Below are 22372 nucleotides of genomic sequence, written 5' to 3'. Positions count from 1 at the left end.
GAACCTTGCATCCTAATTTATACCACCATTGAACTATGATCCTCCTCCTCTCCCATCTAACCAATCCTGGTTATATTCTAAGGATTCCTTATCTCTAACTTGGCCTCACCACATCTTCTCAGGTCCCTTCCAAAACCACAAACCATGCAACAGAAGAAAGAACAGCTATTCACAACCTCAAAACACACCCTGATTTAATCATCCTCCCTCAGAAACACACTCCGTCTCTGTCGTGACGAACCACAGTGACTACTCGATACATCTGCCAGCTGTGAGACTGCTCCACCTAAAAGCCTTTTCACTATCACACCATCACAGAATTCGTGTTGCTTTTTATCGTTGTCAAAAACAGCCACATCAATCCTATCGCACTTGGGCTGCTGAACTTCACGGCCTCAGTCAAAAGTGTCAATTTGTTACTGACATTCACAAAGAATCCTATGCCAATTCCATGGTACGGGATGCTATTATCCGGTCGGTGCCCGACAAAGAAGTTCGGTAATGTGCCCTTCAGTTGGCGAATCCGACTCTAGATGAAGTTCTCTCCATTGCACAGTCTTTTGAAACTTCTCGCGCCACTGGGGCGCAAATAGAGGCGTGGGGTAATGTCGGGGAAATACAACCTCCATGCACTGTTGACGATGTGTGTGGCACGTCCCCGCCGGCTGACGTGGCCTCAGTGTGCTCCCATGTGCAGCCTCGGCCTAGCCGTAAACAACCCGCTAAGAAACTGCAGCAAACCCCCGGCAACGTTCTTCATGTCCGCAGTGTTTTACGAAACATTCACACGAGGATTTTCCCCAACGTTGGGCTGTGTGTCACAATTGCAAAAAGAAAGGTCATGTGTCTTCCGTTTGCAAATCCGACCGCATACATGATGTTCATGAACATGACGCTGATTCTGATTCTGTGTTGTCTGTCAATTGCACTTCTTCCCTTTCAGGGAAGTTAATCCTCACTGTCCAAATCCTTGGTCGAGATGTTCGCATGCAAGTGGATACCAGTTCTCCTGCCACTATAATTAATTCTCAGACGTATCTTCAGTTGGGTTCTCCACTCCTGTCACCTGTCACTCGGCAATTACGGACGTACAATAAACAGAAGATTTCTCTCTTGGGACAGTTTAATGCTGAGGTATCTTACAAATCCACCATTCACACTGTTCCCATATTTGTGGTCGACCAGAGCAGAAAATCTTTTTGGTTTCGATGCCTTTCGCATTTTTGGGTTCTCCATAGATGATTCTGTCAATATTGTCTCTGATGCTATTCCTTATGCTCAACTGGATTCCTTGTCGACGACATTTTCGCCTCTTTCTCCTGGGTTAGGCCATGCAAACGACTTTGAAGCTCATATCACGCTCAAACCCACTGCTCAGCCTAAGTTTTTTCGGGCTCGGCCCATTCCTGTGGCCCTTCGTGATCGGGTAAAACGGGAGTTGGATCGTCTCACTACTTCAGGGGTCTTGCTTCCTGTCACTTCCAGTGAGTGGTCCTCTCCTGTCGTTGTCGTTGCTATGCCAAATGGTGATATTCGTCTCTGTGGCGATTTCAAAGCCACTGTAAATGCTCAATGCCTCATCAACACTTACCCTATGCCCCGTCCTGAAGAACTGTTCACTAAACTTGCTGGAGGCCAGTATTTTTCTAAAATTGACCTGTCAGAAGCATATCATCAACTTCCTCTCGACGCTGCTTCCTGGTAGTTTCTGGTCCTTAACACGCCTTTCAGCCTCTATCAATACCAATGCTTGCCCTTCGGGGTTGCTAGCGCCCCTGCTCTCTTTCAGTGATTCTTGGAACAATTATTGCTCCCTGTCCCTGGGTGTATCAATTACATGGACGACATTGTTGTCACTGGCTCCACCACTGAAGAACATCTTCAGAATCTCTGCACACTTTTTCATGTCTTACAGACTGCCGGTCTTAAGTGTAATCTTCAGAAATCCCAATTTTTTCAGGCATCTATCACGTACTTGGGGTTTCAACTCTCTCGGGATGGTATTCGTCTGCTTCTGCAAACTGTCGCTGTGATCGATGCCCTTCCTCGCCCTACATCTGTTAAGGAACTGCAGGCCTTCTTGGGGAAAATAGCATACTATCACAAGTTTTTACCATCTGCGGCTTCGGTGGCTCAGCCATTGCATCGCCTGTTGCATAAAAACCTGCGTTTTCACTGGTCCGCGTCCTGCGAAGTGGCTTTCCAGAAATTGAAGACTATGCTGAAATAGGCCCCGTGCCTGGCTACTTATCGACCTGGCCAATATCTTGTTCTTGCCACAGACGCCTCTCAATACGGGGTCGGTGCAGTCCTTGCGCACCATTTTTCTGACGGTTCAGAATAACCCATTGCTTATGCCTCCAAAACGCTCACGGATGCCCAACAAAAGTATTCTCAAATTGAGAAAGAAGCTTTGGCCATTATTTATGCTCTTCATAAGTTTGGTGTTTTTCTCTATGGCTCAAAATTTCACCTTGTTACGGATCACAAACCACTTGTTTCCCTGTTTCATCCATCAATGTCACTTCCCGACAAGGCTGCACACCGCCTCGAGCGTTGGGCTCTTTACTTGTCTCATTTCAATTATGAGATTCATTTCTGGCCAACGGCTCAACATGCAAATGCTGTTGCTCTGTCTTGCCTTCCCATGGGTCCTGATCAGGCATTTGATAGGGACGAACTTTAGTGTTTCCACCTGGATGTTGCTGAGCAGCGGGTTGTGGACGGGTTCCCCATCACTGGAGACAGGCTGGCGGCTGCTACTGGTTCTGACCCTACCCTCTCCCAGGTTTTACGCAGTATTCAGAAGGGTTGGCCAGATTGCCCATCCGCTAAGACTTCTGATCCATTGCGGAACTACTACGCTTTGCGCTACCGCCTCACGGCTGGGGATGGTGTTCTCCTCCTCTCCACTGACAATGCTTCGCTGCGTGTTGTGGTACCTGCGTCTTTGTGTGCTTCGGTCTTGCGCCTCCTTCACCAAGGGCACTGGGGTGTGTCTCGCACAAAATCTCTGGTGCACCGTCATGTGTACTGGCCTGGCACCGACTCTGAAATAGCACACATGGTCGCTGGCTGCGGCCCTTGTGTGTCACAGGCCACTACCCCGAAGTCATCTTTGTCACCGTGGCCTTTGCCTGAGAAGCCCTGGGAGCACATTCATGCTGACTTTGCAGGACCCTTTTTAGGTACTTATTGGCTCCTCGTAATTGACGCCTACTCTAACTTCCCTTTCATTGTCCGTTGCACATCGCCTACCACCGCGGCAACCACCAGTGCTCTCGCCCGCATTTTTTCTTTGGAAGGCCTCCCTTTGACTCTTGTTACTGATAATGGTCCACAATTTGCCTCTTCCGAATTTGCGGATTTTTGTGCTCGTCACGGCGTTATGCATGTCATGGCCCCGCCGTTCCATCCACAATCCAACAGTGAGGCTGAACGACTGGTCCGCACATTTAAGGCTCAGATGCAGAAATTTCTGACTTCTTCTGCTGCTGATGATGCGCTTCTCCAGTTTCTGGTGTCTTACCGTTTCACTCCCATGGGCGACCACAGCCCGGCTGAGCTCTTACATGGCCGACAGCCCCGCACGCTACTTCATCTTCTGCGGCCTTCCACCTCACGGCCGCAGGTGCCTTCACTTGGCCGGTTCACCGCCGACGACCTCGTCTGGGTACGGGGATATGGCAGGTGGCCAAAATGGAGCCCGGGCTGCATCTTAAGACACTGTGGCAGACACCTGTATGAAATCCAGATGGACACGGGTGTTTCAGTGCATCATTCGGACCAGCTTCGGCCTCGTGTGCCAGCAACGCCTGTTCCGAATGCCGCTACACCACCTTTAGCTCCACCTGACGCTCGGGATCTTGGTATCTCTCAATACTCACAATGCAGCCCTCCCACCGTCATCGCGATGCCAGCACAAGAACGGACGCCATCAGGAGGCGTGCCCATGCAGGCACCGGATGACCATCCTCTATCAGAGCAAATCTACTCGCCTCCTCCTCCAACGGATGCTGACACATCGCCCATGTCTCCTGTCATATCAACTGAACTTGCCGCAACAGGCAGATTGGTGCATGCGGCCCCGGCAGATTCGACCCCTACGTCTCCTGTCATCTCGACCCGTTATCATCAGGGACACTTCCGTCCGTACGGGAAGCCTCCTCCTCAAGACTTTACAGCAAGTCAAACAACGCCAATGGACATTAGTCATCTCCAGGACACCTCCATCAAGACCAGTGCAACAATTTCAAAGGGGGGAAAAGTGTTGTAATTCGCCAATCATTCAAAGTGCCACCGTGCAATTACGCGCATCCTCTATGTGCGGCGCTGTCTGCCAGGCATGCAGCAGCTGTGCCACCTAAGCGGCCAGCCGAGCAATGGCCACTAGACTGGGACTCAGTGCTCATTCGAATGCTAATGTGTACACATGTCTTGCTTGTCAACTTACTCTGTGACTTATATGTGTTGTGTCGTTCTGAAATATATGTGTTAAACTTGACGTTATAACAGATAGATTACTACTCACCATATAGAAGAGACATTAAGTCACAGGCAGGCACAATGAAAACCCTCACCAGCCAGAGACAGTAGCGATCTGTGAGTGAGTTGTTGATATGAGAGAGTTCTACTTCTGAGGAAGGACTATGTCCAAAAGCTTTAATATTTCTAGTAGTCTTTGCATTGTGCCTGTCTGCAACTGAATGCCTCCTCTATGTGTTGAATAGCAGTCTATTGTTTCCAAGCAAAAAATGTAATTGCAGTAGACTCTCAGTTGTCCATCTCATGAGTACCTGGCTTCCATACTATCAGGCCTACTTACTCTGACCTACTTAATTAAGACCATAATCATATTTCTCCATGATAAAATTAGGACTTAATTACTGTACATCCTGTGCTTTTCCAAAACTTTAGCGAGCAGGTGCTGCCTACAATGTTTTATGCATCTTTTGTGTTTCTGGCACATCAGTAGTCACAATTAAAAGGTACATATTGTATTGTTAATACTGAATAACTTACAAGAACCACTTTTCAACAGATGATACTTAGAAGCCTTGATACTTAGAAACCATCTTCCTGCACTCACAAACAACAATGAACACACATACAGAACAGCTCTGTTGGCAAATCTGTGCTCTTTGTTTCTTGAGTTGCACATACCAGATGACTAATGTGTGTGAATTATTAAATTGATGCTTTGTACAGTCTCAGTATTTTAATTAAAGCGCCCAAAATGGGCAAAAAAAGATTTGTGATGACAATGGATCAGAAACTACATGTTGTAATGGGATTGGATTCTGGTGTAGGAGTCAAAACTATTGATTTGGAGGAAGGGGTAGGCAAAAGTACTGTTCGAGACTGGAAGAAAAATCAAGCAGAAATTAAAAAGTGGCGTGCTTCCCAAGGTAGTGGAAGTGGAATAAAAGTAGGCGAGACAATGTTGAAAGGTAAGCACAATGAGAAGTTGTGGAAGCTTTGTTCCTGTGGCATGAACATTTAAGAGGGAAAGGTTTGTCCCTTACTGGGCTGATATTGCAGGAAATGGCATTGCAATTTCAGCAGCAAGAGAGAAATTTCAGCATTGACCACCAGCGATGGATGGTTGGATTGTTGGAGAAAAGATTCAATATTTGCCTGATTAAAGTTAGTGGCCAGGTTTTATCCACTTACAAAGAGGCTGTACCATTGTTTAAAGACTATTTTTCAAATAGGACATTTCTGGTAAACAGTTGTTCAATTGCGTTAAGAGTGATTTAAATTATTAGATGCACCCTGCAAAAATGGTTGCTTCAAAAAAGGAAGCTGCAGCACCTGGATACAAGAAAAGGAAGGAATGAGTTATCAAACTGGCTTGCAGTAATGCAACTGGTAACCTCAAGCTTGGCCTTACATAAGCAGGGAAATCATGGAAACCTACAGGTTTCAAAAACCTGAAAAACTGGGACTCGCTGCCCCTACACTACACTGATCAAATGAAAGTGTGCATAAATTCAGAAATCTTCAAAACCTGGTTCCAAAATTAATTTGTACCAGCTGTGGAGAAATATTTGAAAAACAACAATTTACTGGGGATAGCTCTGCTGCTTTTCTGCCAGTGATTAACTCTCAAATGGAGATATCAAACATTACTTTTACAGTTAAATGTGACAGTTGACCAGGGAAGTTTTGAAATGCTCAAGAAGTATTTCCACCATCTTCTCAGTTTGTTGATGTCAGCAATTGAAAATAACTGAGACTGTGTGACCATTCTAAAGAGGACTGACCTCCTAAACGTCATCAGATGGTTGGTCAAAGCATGGAAAGAAATTTTGAAAATGTCACTTGTAAGGCCTTGAAAAAATGTTATAGACCTTTGAGGTGAACATTTTACTTTGAATCCATGTATGAAATCCGAAGTCAAAGATACAAATGATGAAATCACTTTGTTGCTCTAAAATGTACTGGGCTATGAGGAAGTTGATGCAGAGGGCGTCACAGAATGGATGGGAAATGATGAAGTTGATGATTTTACTGACAATAATATTGTGCAAATGGCAACGCAGAGAGAAGTAACACAAAAGGAGGAAGAAAATGTCAAAAATCATTGCCAGTATCTCAAAATGTTTTGATGTTGCTGCTTCAATCAATTCTACATAAATTAATCCTGACCCATTGCTCATGAAATTAGTTGCATATTGGACTTCCTTAGGGATTCCAGATGGGATATTATCATTATTAATTTCAGTTTCTGGTGATTTTTCAGTGGATGCTGCTCTGTTCTGAGTTAGTAGTCCTTGGTGGTGTTGTACCCATTCTTGCACACTAATGAGGTTTATGTCCACTTTATCTTTATTCTGTGTTCTCATTGCTTTAAATATCTTCCAGCTTTATTTGTCCCCCATACTTTTTTCTCTCCCTTTGCCAGTTTTCTGCCAAGCTTCATTCTTACCCTTAATCTGTTCTCTGTTTATCTTTTCTTCTAATTGTCTGATTCTGAGTTTAACTGTTTGTTATGTTTTTTTCTTATTTGCTACTTTATCTTAGATTGTGTCACCCCAACACTTATCAAAATTTCTGTTCTTCTTCTTTTTCTCCCTTCCAGTGCTTCGTAAGATGCCTTATGAATGGATTCTTTAACTGTTTCATACATCTTATCTTCTAAGGTCCCTTCAACAGTGGCAAGTTTTTCTGCTAGCCTTAACTGCTATAAAAAATGGGCAGATTTATGGTCAAGACTCTGTAAGTTGTATTGGACATTAGTGACTTTGTGTGATTCAGTCTCCAATTCAATCTGTGTGCCCTCAATAAACATGAATAAGATCTAGAATTGGCAGACATGGTGTGATCCACATTCTGCACCTCTCATAGTCCTTGTTGTTTAAATTTATACTTAAATTAAAAACCAGATCTAATTAAAATAACTGAAATGACACTAGGGGTTTCACCAGCATTTTAGTGCATAACAGGCACGGTCACTTCTATACAGCCTCTCTTCTCAGTTTTTTGTACACACTTCTTTCTAAGCATTCTTCTGTCTGACTAAAATGCTCAAGTCGATTCTTTTGCCCACAAAAACTTTTTTTATATATTACGAAGTAATATATCAGTATTGTTTGTTGAAAAACTCTGACATTCCAATAGATGTGTTAGCCAGTAATGTTGCCATCTCAGACTTCATAATAGAAACTTAATTTGTGTTAATTTATGTGGAAAGTATGACCAAAGCATGATGAATAATAAATCACAAGTATGTACAACCCAATGTCCTCATTCGACAGTGAAGCCGGTCTACAGATATCAACAACTGAAGATGGGTATTAAATTTGTTCTCTTTTTGGCCTTTGCTTTCCCAATGCAAATATTTGGTGCCTTATTAGCACTGGACTTGACAGACAGGATGTGACCACAAACAAAGATTTATGCAACACTTAAAATTCATGGGAAATTTCTATTTTTTTTTTTTTTAATGAAATGGAATTAATGGTTAATGAGAAGAGTGAGTGTCCCAATTTCCAGCTCTCTCATGGCTCCATCCATACTTCTGTCCATCTCAAGCCTACTTGTTACTAACTGTACCTGCTTTATGACAGGTGTCATCACTTCCACACCAAGAAATCATTCCCATGTTGCTAGTCTCCCATGGACAGTGCATCTGCACTGATGAGAATTCTCTTGCCCAGTATGCTGAAGGTCTCAATAAAGCATTCACAGACAGGTACTATTCACCTGACCTAGTCCACAGACAGACTTTTCATATCATATTTTCACACACCCCTAATTCTCTCATCACCTCCAAGAACCAGCTGCAAAAGAGCAGCCCCACCCCCTCACTACACAATATTGTTCCAGACTGGAACAACTGCATCACATCCTTTGCCACAGTTTGAACTATCCATTGTTGTTCCCGGAAATGAGAACATTCTACCCACAATCTTTACCACAATTTGAAAAGTGGTATCCTACTGCCCACCTAATTTACACAGTATACTGGTTCATAACTATACCACACCCACACACACATCCAACCATTTGCCACATTGGTCACATCCCTGCAGAAGACTTAGGTGCTAGACAGGCCTTATTCATGCACCCCACACATCCTGCATAAGTCAGGTGCTATCTGGATCCTTTCCCCCAGCAATAGCTTTTTTTTTATTTCAACTAGGTTGATGGGAGCTGACCTTGGAAAACATCCTTAGTTCCTGTAATCCTTCTAGCCTAATTCTCTGTTACCCCCCTGCCCCAAACCCACATCCAACATACCCCAGAACCATAACCCCACCTCATCATCCAGCTACACATCTTCCCTACAGTCTCTCCTTCCTCTGTTCTGTCAACCCCTTCCAGTCCACTTCTCCACGTCTTCATCAACATGTGCTGTACAAACACACTGGAGCCCATATCTGTGTATCATATTTCTATCTCATGGTCACTGAAGTATATCTGCTTCAGTGGCTGCTTGTTAGTGTCCTTGCATTTGCCAAACACCTGAATGACTGTGAAAGGTGCGTAGATTTGGTAATCTATATAGCTGTCCTCTTGAAATGTCATATGTGCCCTCCATGGTAGGTTTCTGCACCAGTTTACTGTGTTACCCATGCCAGCTCGTCTGCCTTTATCTCAGTGTCCATGGGCAGGGACACTAAATCCATGAAACCAACCAATAATATGACAAAACTGACATTGTGATATTTCCTGCAATTGTACACTGAAATAAATTCAATGCTGGCAAGTGAAAATTTGTGCTAGATGGGGATGTGAACCTGAATTTCCTGCTTTACATGAGTTGTCACCTTAACTGCTTTGGTTATCCAAGCATGTTTCCCATCCAACCCATTTTCCCCTCTTGCTGCACACTACATATAAGGGGCAGTTGAAAGTTTCTAGCTAGACGTTGTTACCATAATGTCTCACACAAACACCACAACCTACTTTTATGGTGACCCTTTGTGGATATGCCAGTCAAATTTCACAGCTCCAGCTTCGTTTGTTTTCCCACTAGGATGTGTTGTACACCTAGTGTAAGCAAAATAGCAAATATCAAGAGAATCAAGAACCATACTGTGATTGAATATCGTCATTTGTAGGAAATAATGCCCAAGGAAATTGTGGAAGACATGCGGAATACACTTAAGGACAGTGCTCCATCATATGCAACAGTGAAAAACTGGGTGTCTGACTTAAAACGTGGAAGAATGAGTGTGGAAGATGAGCCAAGAAGCAGAAGGCCTTTCACCATTGTCACTGATGAAACAGTGGCTGCAATTCACAATACGACTTTGCAGGATCATCAAACAATGTTGCAGCATATTGAAACCACATTTGGAATCTCCCATGGGCATGCTCATGAATTTCTTGTGAATATTTTGGGAATATGGAAAGTTTCATTGTTGTGTCCCAAAAGACTTGAATGCAGATCAGAGGTAGTAGCATGTGCAGTGTTGTGAAGAAATGGTCTGCCAATTTGAGGCAGATGAAGATGGCTTCTTGCAAGTTATGTAACAATGGATGAAATGTGTGTTCACTACTTTGATCCTGTGAAAAAATAACAGCCACAACAATGGAAACCTCCTTCATCCCCTAGCCAAAAAAATTCCAGGTGCAAAAAACAGCCAGTAAGGTGATGGTGTCGGTCTTCTGGGATGCAGAAGAGGTAATTATGGTGGATTATTTGCAAAAGGACATAACTATCAATGCATCAGTCTATTGCATCCTCCTGCACTGTTTGAGAGAAAGATTAAGAAAAAGTGGGGTAGAAAATTGGTGCTTGGAGTTCTTTTGCATCAGGACAAAACACCAGCACACAGAGCCCTCACAACACTGGAAACACTGCATGACTGTAGGTTTAAATTCTTAAGCCATCTGCCATATTCTCCAGATTGGCTACATCTGACTTTTTTTTCCCAAACCTTAAAAAATACCTCAAAGGATAACGATTTGACAATGATGAAGCAGTAATGCTTGCTTGGACTTTAAAATGAAAATCTTTTATTTGGATAGTTTGCAGAAGTTATCTGAGTGTGCCCACAAATGTATTAGTGTACAAGGGTATTACACTGAAAAATAAATTGGTGTTATGAAATTTCTGTCATTCTTTATTTGTCAAGCTAGAAACTTTTTGCCCCCCCCCCCCCCCCCCTTGTATGTAGCACATTGTGTATGTTACCCTCACAGCTTGCACTCTCATGCTGGTTCCCCATAGAGGTTGGAGAAAGAGTGCATCTGCACTGAATAGTCTTTAATTGTCATCAAGGTGCATACATTTATATGTGTAGTGCTGTTCTTTCAGACATATCTGAAAGAACAGAAACCATTGTTTTTGATTTCCACAGCCATATACATACATAACCAAATTGAAATTCTGACATTTGGGTAACAAAATAAATTCAGTGCTGATGAGTGAAAATTTGTGCCAGACCAGGATTCAAACCCGGGTTCCTGCTTCACATTAGCATTTGTCTCAACTGTGTTAGGCTGTTCTTTAGAGCATGTCTGAAAGAATAGACACCACACATATAAATACATTTGCCTTGATGGCAATTAATAATCATTCAGTCCAGATGCACTCTTCATCTGACCTCTTGCAGGAATCAGCATGAGGCTGCAAGCAACAATGAGGGTAATGGACAGGGGACACTATAAATGTAGTGTGTGACAAGTTGGGAATTTGGGTTGGATGGGAAACTTGTTCAGATAGTTGAAGCAGTTAAGGCAACAGCTCACGCAAAGCAGAAGTCCAGTTTGGAGTCCCAGTCCAACATAGATTTTCACTTGTCACAATTGAATATATTTCAATGTCCAATCACAGCAAATGTGAGATTTCAATTTCGTTATGTACACAGACAGCTGTAGGATTAAAAACAAATGGTGTCTGTTCTTTTGGGCAAGTTCAAAAGAACAGACACCACACATATAAGTAAACAATAATAATTTTCAGTGGAAATTAAAATAAACAATAATTCCAGGCAGAAATTCACATGAAAAAATTCCTGAGTGAAACCAATATTAAGTCCTAGTACTATTCAATGCATGCATAGTCTAACAATTATATTAAGCAAAGTTCCATTAAGCCTGGCAGGGGTGAAAACTACACATTATTAAGTCGAAGTACTATGCAACACAACCCTAAATCAGTTCAGGTAAACAGCAGTGGTGGTCTTAGTTCAGTTGCAAGAGGCAAGGTCAGATAATAGCAACTAAGGGACAGACTGCTGCTAGCTGGTCTTATACATGCATGACTGGCCCACAATCTCAGTGGCATTTCTACCACAGATGCCCTAACCAGACTTGGATAATGTTACTCATATTGATACATCCATATCTTCCATTTGCAGATTCAATGGGGTTACTAGCAGTTCATTTTAACTTGTTCAACTGGACCAAAGGAATTTTACACAAAGAGTTTTTTCTCATTCATTCATTCATTCATTTACTGTGTTCTGTAGACCTCATCAAGGAGATGTGGAATGAGTTAAAGTGCACATTAACTAGAGAGAGGCAACTATTAGAAACTTAATGTTTACAGCATTTTGAAATAAACTGTCATTTAATAGTATCTGTGCCTATAAATGTAGCTCAATAAATTAGCAGGTAAGCTGCTACTCCTTCAGTTTTGTTAACTAAATGCTTTAATCTTCTATTGATAGTTCAATATTTACTTTACTACAATGGTGTTTAAAAAAACTCACCTAAACTAGTAACAATTGAATACAACTATTTCTTATGCAGATGTACATTGACACTGGTATATGCTATGTAGCAGGATTTTTAAGTCTTTGACTCTACATAACAACATAAGATGTAGTACAAAATATAGTAGTAAAAACTTCAAACAGCCAGTATCACTAATTATAATTTTATTTTTCATGACCAGTCTTGGGAAATCTGCCATCATTGGATCTTATGCAAATACATCTCAAATTTTCATAAGAGCTGATGGCTACATAAATTTGCCAAAACCAGCCATAAAAAAAAATTATAATCAGTGATATTGCCTGTTTGAAGTCTTCAGTTCTAAATTTTACATTACTCTAGATTGCTCCCACACTTGAATGATATCAAGCATACATAAGATTTAGGAGTAGTGGCTAATGAGATAAGTCTTTAATTTTCTTTGGAACCAATAGGGATTCTGAATTTCTTGATTTGCATTAAATAAGAGCTCATTGAATACCTTTGCACTGAAGTACATAACTCTGACACTAGAAAAGAACACAAAGTCTACAAGAAAACTGAGTGAGATGGTGCATTGGTAAGGCATTTGACTTGTATTAGATGGTAGTTTAAATCCCATCCAGCCAACCAGATTTTGGTTTTCTGTAATTACCCCGAATCACTTAAGGCAAATGGCATGATCGTTTCTTTGGAAGGGCATGGCTGATTCTCTGTCTTGCTCCAATTCAGGCTTTTGCTCTGCTTCTAATGATAACATTAGCAACTGGCCATTAAACCTTGATACTACTTACCTCTACATAATTCTGTGTTTTATATTACTACTGTGTATATCACAGTTCAGCTGAAACTGATTCTTGTTATTAATAACAAACAACCAATAAGGGAAGTGAGTGTAAGAATTCCATATTCCTTACAAAGACCTATGCAAGACTTGTGGTTATCTACTTTACTAATGAATAAATACTGCTGAATAAATGCTTTATTTATTCTTCCACAAGTAAGCAAGGAATGAAAATATACAAAATAGGCCAACAGGCTTGCACTTAGGACAGATACTCCAAGAGTAAAACATGCTAAATTAAGCATCTAGATTACATTAGCTGTGTGTAGAATCCATTTTAGCTTATCATCCAGCTGTACTGCTAATAATCTGTCATTAGCAGGTTGTTTCTGCATTTCTGCTTGTTTTGAATTGCATAATATGAATCTTCATGGCTTTATGAGTTGAAGTGTTTGTGTGAACCATTTTGAGGCATGTTGATCTATCATCAGAGCTGTGTTCTTGGAGGCCACACTGTTGGTTGTGTCTAGCATTATGGCACAATTGGTGATGAGTGTGGTGTTCACTTCTGTGTGCTCAATCTATTTGGTCATTCCATCTGTCCTGTCCATGGGGGCAATGCTCAAATCTCTCCTTGGGTAGCAGCAAGCTCTTGCAGTTTATATCATGAATTTTTCAACTACTCTGACTACACAGGCTTCTACGCTGGTAGTGAACTCACCACCCTTTTTCCTTTATGCTGGTGCAGCTGAAAACTGAGAGCCTTATGTGAAGTGGCTTCAGCAACACTTTCTCAGTTTTGGTGTCGCTGATGCCAACATGTGTAAGGCTTTGTTCCTTTCTTGGATTTTGCCTTGAATTTACCAGTTGCTGTGCCAGTTAGCCCCACTCCAGAAACTAACATCACTTTTGTTTGACTAAATGTATACTTTGTTGTCCATTTAGCACCATAAGTGCAAACATGTCATTGCAGTATATGTCAAGTTCTGTCGATGTCATAAACAGCCCCACAGTCCTACCAAGCCTGGACTGCCGAACTCCATGGCCTCAGTCACAAATGCCAGTTTGTTACTGATACTCATCATGATTCCCATGCTCATTCTATGATCCAAGACGCCATTATTCAGTTAGCTCCCAACCAAGAAGTGCATCAATGTGCGCTACAGTGAGAGAATCCATCTTTGGCTGAAATAAAAATAAATACTGCTCAATCTTTTGAGGTATCTCTTACTACTGATGATCAGATTGAGGCTTGGGGTGACATCACTGCTGTGGCTCCTGTTCCTGGTTGTCAGGTGACCACTAGCTTTTTTGGAGGGGAGGACAAAGTGGCAGCCATGCAAACATGGTCTCCACACCAGACTGGACAGAAACATGCCAAACACCACCACCAGCAACAATAACAACAGCAGCAGCAGCAGCAGTGCTCAATACTCCCGTATTGCCCATACTGTTCTGTGGCAGGGCCGCATAATAACAAACTGTTCATTGAAGTGAGTGATGGACTACTGCTCTGACTACAAGTGGACATGGGTGCAGCTGTGACTCACAGACATATGGAGTTGGGATCTCCAGCATTGTCTCCAGTTACTCGACGTTTGGTGAGCTACAAGCAGCATATTCCAATTTTGAGCAATTTATGGCTCCTACTGTGTATAAATATGTGGTTCATTTCTTGACTTTTCTTCGGTGGGTCATGCTGCCATCAATAATTTGTTTCATCTGGATGCTTTCAATGGTTTTGGTTTTTCCAATGCGGATTCTGTGCACCTCATTTTCGACCAGGTCCCTCACCAGCAGTTAGATTCTCTGTGTTCTGAGTTCTCGACTTTGTTTTCTGATGAGTTAGGTTGTTCCACTAACTTAATGGCTCACATTATCCTGAAACCTATGGCCTGGCCTCACTTTTTCTGTGCGTGCCCTGTTCCAGTGGTCTAGCATGATCAGGTGAAACCAGAATTGGGCAGGTTGCCTTTGTAGACGTTGTACAACCTATTGCATCATGTGAGTGGTTTATCTCCTGTTAAAAAACTGAATTGTCAGCTTTGCCTCTGTGGTGACTTTAAAGTTTCTGCTAACTCATAGTCTATCATTGGCACCTGTCCTTTGCCCCATCAGGATGAATTATTGGCCAAACTCACTAGGTACCAATTTTTCTCTAAAACTAATTTATCTGAAGCCTATTTAGAGGTTCCATTAGATAAGGATTCAGAAAGCCTCCTAGTGATTAACACACCCTTTGGACTGTACCAATATCAGTGTCTTCTGTTCAGTGTAGCTAGTGCATCTGCAATTTTTCACATGTTTCTGAAACAACTGATAATGTCCATTACAGTGTGCATCAACTATCTCAATGACATTTTCATTACCGATATATCCTTGGACTTGTTCATAGTTTTGAATACTGTTGTGTTGAAGTGCACCTAGGCCAAGTCACACTTTCTGCACCCATCCATTGCGTGTTTGGGTATGAGATTTCTTGCATACCGCCAACGCCATTGTCACAGATCTGCCTCACCTTTCCAATGTCAAAGAATTTGCAGGAAAAATTGCCTACTATCATAAATTCATTCCAGGTGTGGCCACATGGGCCCATCCTGTCAAGAAATTGCTCCATAAGTATGTTGCTTTTCAATGAATGCCGGTCTGTAAGTGAGTGTTCCTGCTTTTGAAATCTAAATTATATTCTTCTCCCTGTTTGGCTACCTTCCATCCTGGCCACCACATGGTCTTCCTCCAGGTGCCTCTCAGTATGGCCTTGGGACCATTCTTGCATAGTGTTATGAAGATGGTTCCAAATGTCTGAAAGCTATGCCTCAAAAGCACTCAACTCCACTCAGCAGCACTATTCCCAAGTTGAAAATGAAGTGCTTGCTATCGTTAACACCCTCAAGAAGTTTCATGTATTCTCATGTGTGTCTAAGTTCCACCTCAGTATGGACCACAAACCCTTGATTTCGTTGGTTAATCCTTCTGATTCTTTGCCCAACAAGGCTGCATGTGGAATCCAGTGTTGGGCCTTGTTTTTGTCTCATGAGAATTACAACTGTGAAATACATTTTCAGTCTACCAAGCAGCATGCCAACACTGACACACTGTCCTGGTTTCCAGTGGGGACAGATCCTACTTTTAATCAGGATGAGTTCATTTGGTTTTGCTAGATGCTGAAGTGCAACATACAGTGGAAAGGCTTTTTACGGTGGGCTTCAGGATCGTAGCTGTTGTTGCTACGAATCCATTTCTGTGCCAAGTTGTTCATCTTATTCAGCATGTTTGGCTGGACAGGTCTCTGGGCAGGGCTTCTGATCTTTATGTAATTATTCTGCCCTCTGCCACCACCTATCAGTGTTCAGTGGCGCTGTTCTCTTAGCTGCGGATGCACTATTGCCGAGTGGCACAATCCCACACACCCTTCAGCTGGATGTGCTTCAGCAACAACATCTGGGACACTGGGGGTTCTCTCAAACGAAGTCATTGGGTAGGTGACACATTTTGGCTTGGCATCAATGGTGATATTGTGCATCTTGTTGCAGCCTGGTCTCCGTGTGCTACGCAACAGGTGGTGCTTTGGGTAATGCGCTCTCCATGGTCCACACTGCTGCATCCTTGGAAACACCATGCCAATTTTTCAGGACCATTCCTCAGTTTTTAATGGTTGCTGGTTGTCAATGCTTTCTCTAAATTTCCACACATTATCCACTGTTGTTCTATGTCAGCCATGGCTGTGGCTCAGGCCCTCTCACAACTGTCTTCTATTGAAGTATTGCCTTATGCACTTCTAATGGATAACAGCCCATGATTTGTGCCTCAGACCTTCCATGATTTCTGCACCATGTGATTGCTCCTCCATTCCTCCAGCAATCTGACAGCAAGCAGAATGTCTCTTCTGCTCATTCACACTTCAAATGAAACAGTATGTTGTGGACTCCCATGGATGACACCTTGATGTACTTCTTGAGTTCCTACAGGTTTACACACCACTAGGGGGATTGGAGTCCAGCTGAGATGCTTCACAGTCACCAATCATGTGCCCTCCTGCTCTAGCTCATGCTGCATCACCAACATCTATCAGCATGGCCCTCCATATAATTCACTCCTGACTCAGTGATCTGGGCATGGGGTTTTGGCCATCTACCAGAGCGGATCCTGCCTACAATCTACAGCTGCTGTGGCCACTGCCTCTGTATGGCGTGCACCAATAAAGGCCTGATAGCGCCTCACCATGATTAACTGCATCCTCGCGCCATGACGAGGTCTGCGGGTCTGATGCCACTGCCGCTGCCCTTGCCTCCTCCCTCAGTACCTGAACCAGTTGTGAGGGGAGTCCTGCTGCAGGGGCAGACCCATCCTCCTTGTATATATCACAGGCTCCTGCCTCTCCTCTGGGCTCCTATGCCCTGATGCGTGCAGTTCTGTTGCCAGCTGGACCAGCGCCATCAGGTCCTTCATGACTAGTGTCCCCGGCACTGTCACTATTGACACTGTTCCACCACATTGAGGATCCAGACATCAAAATGTGGCCAGCACCCTTATCGCCAGTGCTCCTTTATGGCACTTCATGAGGGCAAGTGTTGCATGTGTCTGCAGACACATCACTTCCATCCCGGAATCTCCTGCCACTACCATCAACACCTGCAGTACCTGCCACATAAATCAAAGATGTATTATTAGTCACCCCAATGCCCACATCAAAGGAGTGCCTTTATCCCAAGAGGGGACAGGTGCTATAACCCTGCATGCAACACCTGTATATGCACTGCACCACTATCAGCGTGCAACAATCCAAATAGGCTGCCAATGGCAGCTGTGTGGGCCAGCTAACAGAGGTCACCTGCATTGGGTCACAAGACTAGTGTGCATGGCATGTCATTTGGTGCACCACCTATTGGAGCCTACCTCTAAATGTAAAGACAGCATGGCAACTGCTCTATGCATATTCTGTCTGCATTTAACACACTTCCCCTGCCTGACCCATGCACTGCAATTTATGACTGAAGTGCATGGCAGTTACACAGAGGTATATAATAATTTGATAGACCCAAAAACAGTTTCTCAAAGCCTTCTGCAATTTGTCACTCTACAGAAAATAGCTGCCAAAAATAGTATTATTGTCTGATCCTGTCCTAATCAGATGAGGTACCTGGAATGACAATGTTACTTTTTAATGAACGTTTTCAAGTTGTTAAATCTGTGACTGGTTCACTTCCAAAGGAATCTTTAGTTTCTGTATAAGAACAACAAAACGCTTTCACTGAAGCTAAAACTAAAAATGCTGTGGTGTGCATCCAGAACATCTCCAGATTCCTTGTGAGCAGCATTAAAGGATTAGAATCTATCAGAATGGCTTTGCAGACATCTTTAGAATTTGTTGAGAATGTCAAATGCAAGCCAACTAACACAAGATGTGGATACTTGGCTATGGATAATGAATAAGACTGACATTGTTTAGACATTAAATCCAGGCTATTCAACTTCTGATACTGTCTGCAATATCTTCAGTGCTGGAGAAGAATGCACTCTCCAGGAATCTCTCCTCTTCTTAAATGCACTATCAATGTCCTGTGATTTGGAGAGATCATTTTTCTCCCAAAGAAACATTCTTTCTCATCAGTGACATTCCCATGAGTGGAGATTTGGAGAAGTACCAGGTTATTCACTGGTCTTCAGAATACTGGACTTCAGAATGAAAAGCAAAGTAGGGTATCTTAGTAACTTCAGTGAATGTGAACATTTTAAAAAAACAGGTGGAACTGAAAATAACTTTCTCTTATTAATGTGGTAAAAATAAGAATTACAGACAAAAATAAAATACTCAGATTAAAATTGGTATAAGATGTGGATTCAGTCTTTCACCACTGCTGTTCAATCAATACATCAAAGAAGCAAAGACAGAAGTAAAAGAAAGTTTCAGGAGTGGAATTAAAATTCAGTGTGATGACATTGCTATCCTCAGCGAAAGTGAGGAAGATTTCCAGGATCTGTTGAATGGAATGAAATCGTCTGAGCACAAATTATGGATTGAGAGTAAACTGATGAAAAACAAAAGTAATGAGGAGTAGCAGAAATGAGATCAGTGATAAACTTAACATCAAAAGTAGATGAAGTGAAGAATTCTTCTACCTCAGAAACAAAATTACACATGAGGGACAAACAAAGCAAAGAGGCTATAAGAAGCAGACTATCACAGGTAAAGAGGGATTCTTTGCAAAAAGAAGTATACCAGAATCAAACATTGGACTTAATTTGCGGAACAAATTTCTGAGAATGCACATTTGGGGCATGGGATTGTATGGACGTGAATCATGGAATGTGGAAAAAATGGAAAAGAAAATAATCAAAGCATTTCAGATGTGGTGCTACAGAAGGATGCTGAAAATTAGGTGGGTGGATAAGAAGAGGTTCCCTGCAGAATCATTGATGAGAGGAATGTTTGCAAAACACTGACAACAAGAAGGGACAGAATGATAGCACATTTTTGTAACATCAGGAAATGATTTACGTGTTAGTTAAAGGAGTGGTAGAGGATAAAAACTGTAGGGGAAGGCAGAGACTGGAATATATTCAGCAATCAACTGAGGTCAAAATGTGCAAATGCTACCTAAGATGAGTTGGCATAGGAAAGGAATTCGTGGTGGGTGGCGTAAAACAAGCTGGAAGATTGACAAAAAAATATATTCAAAATAAAGTAATGTAAAATGTACCTTCTTAATATAGTTTTTGTGCTTCTGGTAGTTTTAACTGTATATTAAGGTAACACAGTAGGCTATAATGTAATTCAGAAGTTGATTTTGGTTTGAAATTATTGTTTTATGTTAAATATTTAATAAGATTTTTCAATATTACACATTTTCTTACAAATTTTACCCATTTTCATTACACAAATATTGTATATTTTTTGCGTTGACATTATATAACAATCCAGGCTCTAGTAATGAGACAAAAAACATATGACTGAAATTAATTACCAGAAAATTTAGTGTGGGGTGATTGCCACTTCCCTAAGTAGTTTCCATGCCCATTTAGTCATGAATGGTGGATTACATTAGAAAGATAATTCTCATACTATGAGATTAATTTAATTTCCTGAACATTTTTTCAAAATATGGTGGCAATTTATATGTCCTTTATGTTGCAGCTCCAAAAATTCCTAATCAAGAAGATTTATTATCCGTAAATTCGACATCAGTAATACTGTTTTTGGACTCCTGGCCAAGTGGTGGGTGTCCATTACAGTATTTTGTGGTGGAATATCGTGCAAAAGATCAAAAGTCTTGGACTCTTGTTTCAAACAATATCCAGCAAGAAGAGCTGGTAATCCCTGATCTTACACCTGCTACTTGGTACGCTATTCGAGCAACAGCTCATAATGATGCAGGTTCTCGTCAACATGAATTTGTGTTTGCTACAAGGACAAAAACAGGAGGTAAGTGTCAACTGTTAGTGATAAATGGTTACAGAGTTGCAAAGAAAATATTAAGAAGAATAAGTGGCCCCAACAAAGGCACATAGAAAGTGATAGTTACTGTTGATAATCTTCCTATATGTGGCCTGTCATTAACCTGACTTGCAGTTGCAGGAGCTTTTACTGGTGACACATTCGTATTATTCTCCCTTATTCTCAGTTTTATCCATCACAAACAATGTTTTACAAAATCTTGCAACTGTGGTAATAATGATTTAAATAATAAAATATTGCACCAATTGCATTTTTCATGCACAGCACAAGGTACTTCGTGAACTTATTACTGTTTTCAAGATCTGTGGGAGTTCACATATATACAACTCTAATAAAAGTTATGTTGTGCTATGCATGAAAAAGCAACTGGTGCAGCATTTTCTTATTTAAATCATTCCCTTATTATCTTCTCCATCCACCTATCCAGTCCAGTGTTTTATGATCTTGTGTTGTTATCTTTTGTCACCAGCTGATAGGCTGGGAGCATGGGTTCCTGCAGAAATTTTATCCAATGGATGTTAAAATTCAGAAATTATCACTTTCTGATACCACATCTCCAATTCATTGAATTTCAAATTGCATCATACTTTTGAAACTAAATCTGACAAGTACACAAAACTTAATATACCTCAAACAATTGATAGTAGTTATCCATTTAATAAGATACATTACTTTGATATTCAAATGGTAAGCATATTCAACATTATATGAAAAGTATATTTCTTTCTTTTTTTTTTTTTACTAATTTGAGTATTGGTTCTACCTTTTTGGTTCAATGTTCTTAAAGTTCACCCTCATATGATGATATCCAGGGTATACAATGAGTTCTGAAATAAAGATAGAAAATATATGCAAAAAATTATTTATAGCCCCATTCTGTTGACTGAAATGTAAGTTAAAAATGAATAAATCCCATGGATATGGGGGAGGGGGGCATTAGATTTGATGTCATCTACAACAATTCCTATGCAGAGAAAACATATCTGATCACGTTAATAGATTTTTTTCGTCACTTTCAAATTTCTGTTTATAATGTTGACTGGCAAGACTAAAACTGAATACCTTGTGTTCTGAAAACTACATTTTTTGGCTTGGTTAGCAAAAAGTGTAGCCTAGGGTGTGTAACTGACTTGATGAATGTGAGAAAGCTTACAAAACCACCCTCAAATTGGCTGGTAAAATCAGCTTTTAACACCCTATGATTGAACCACGTCAATCATGTCTCTCAGTTTGTCACATTATTGTGCAGCCAAACCAACTGGAATGCTGGAAATGTAGTGCTATGACTGAATTTGAAGCTGTATTATACCCCATACAGTTGAGAAGGGCATAATGTCTGGAGAGGACATCTTTTGTCCTTGAAATTCTACACTTTTTCCCCCTCTCTGCTAGCACATAAAATCCATTTTCCTGTTTCAACTGATGCATTTGGACTCATAGATTAAATACAGGTGACTGTTTTCATCACAATCTACTGCAATTTCTCTGCCATTTAAAATTGAATGTACAATTTGCAAACCATCACAGGTCATTTTTGTCTGCAGACAAATGGTAAACTGCTATTGAAATTCCAATGTGTAGCAAATGGGTGGGGTGTTCTTGAGTGTACTGAGACAGGTAAGACGCACATACATTGCTTAGGTTGTACAGGTGTCTGCTCTTCGGGTACTGGACAGTACTTTTAAACAGCCCAAGAATGGTTCTACCAAGAGAAAACAGAAAAGATCAGCTACACTATTTCAGCATGTTTCTGTAAAGGTTCACATCTGTCTCAGCTATAGAACAGTGCCAAAACAGCCACCACACCAAGGTATCAGCATAATTTCTCATGAACAGCATGAAAACCAAATAAATCCCAAGACAAGTAGTCACTGCTAAAATCACAGTATTTTCTGTAGCACTGAGCTATGTTACATCAGCAAATTAATAGGATTGCAGACAATCACTGGTAGAAATTAATGAGAATTCTGTAATGAATA

At 41.4% G+C, this 22372-nt stretch overlaps 1 protein-coding gene across 1 annotated transcript in view; it reads left to right on the top strand.

The window, feature by feature from the left end:
• Positions 1 to 22372, top strand: part of LOC124799311 (Down syndrome cell adhesion molecule-like protein Dscam2) — a 250854-nt gene that overhangs the window by 135775 nt on the left and 92707 nt on the right. Inside the window, exon 14 of the mRNA XM_047262898.1 lies at positions 20073 to 20360. Within this exon, the coding sequence (XP_047118854.1) occupies positions 20073 to 20360 (288 nt within the window). The remainder of the gene's footprint in view (positions 1 to 20072; positions 20361 to 22372) is intronic.

This window comes from Schistocerca piceifrons, chromosome 5, assembly GCF_021461385.2.
Source record: "Schistocerca piceifrons isolate TAMUIC-IGC-003096 chromosome 5, iqSchPice1.1, whole genome shotgun sequence".
NCBI classification, from domain to species: Eukaryota; Metazoa; Arthropoda; class Insecta; order Orthoptera; family Acrididae; genus Schistocerca; species Schistocerca piceifrons.
Note: the sequence above shows the minus strand (reverse complement) of the source record. Positions and strands in the feature narration are given on the sequence as shown.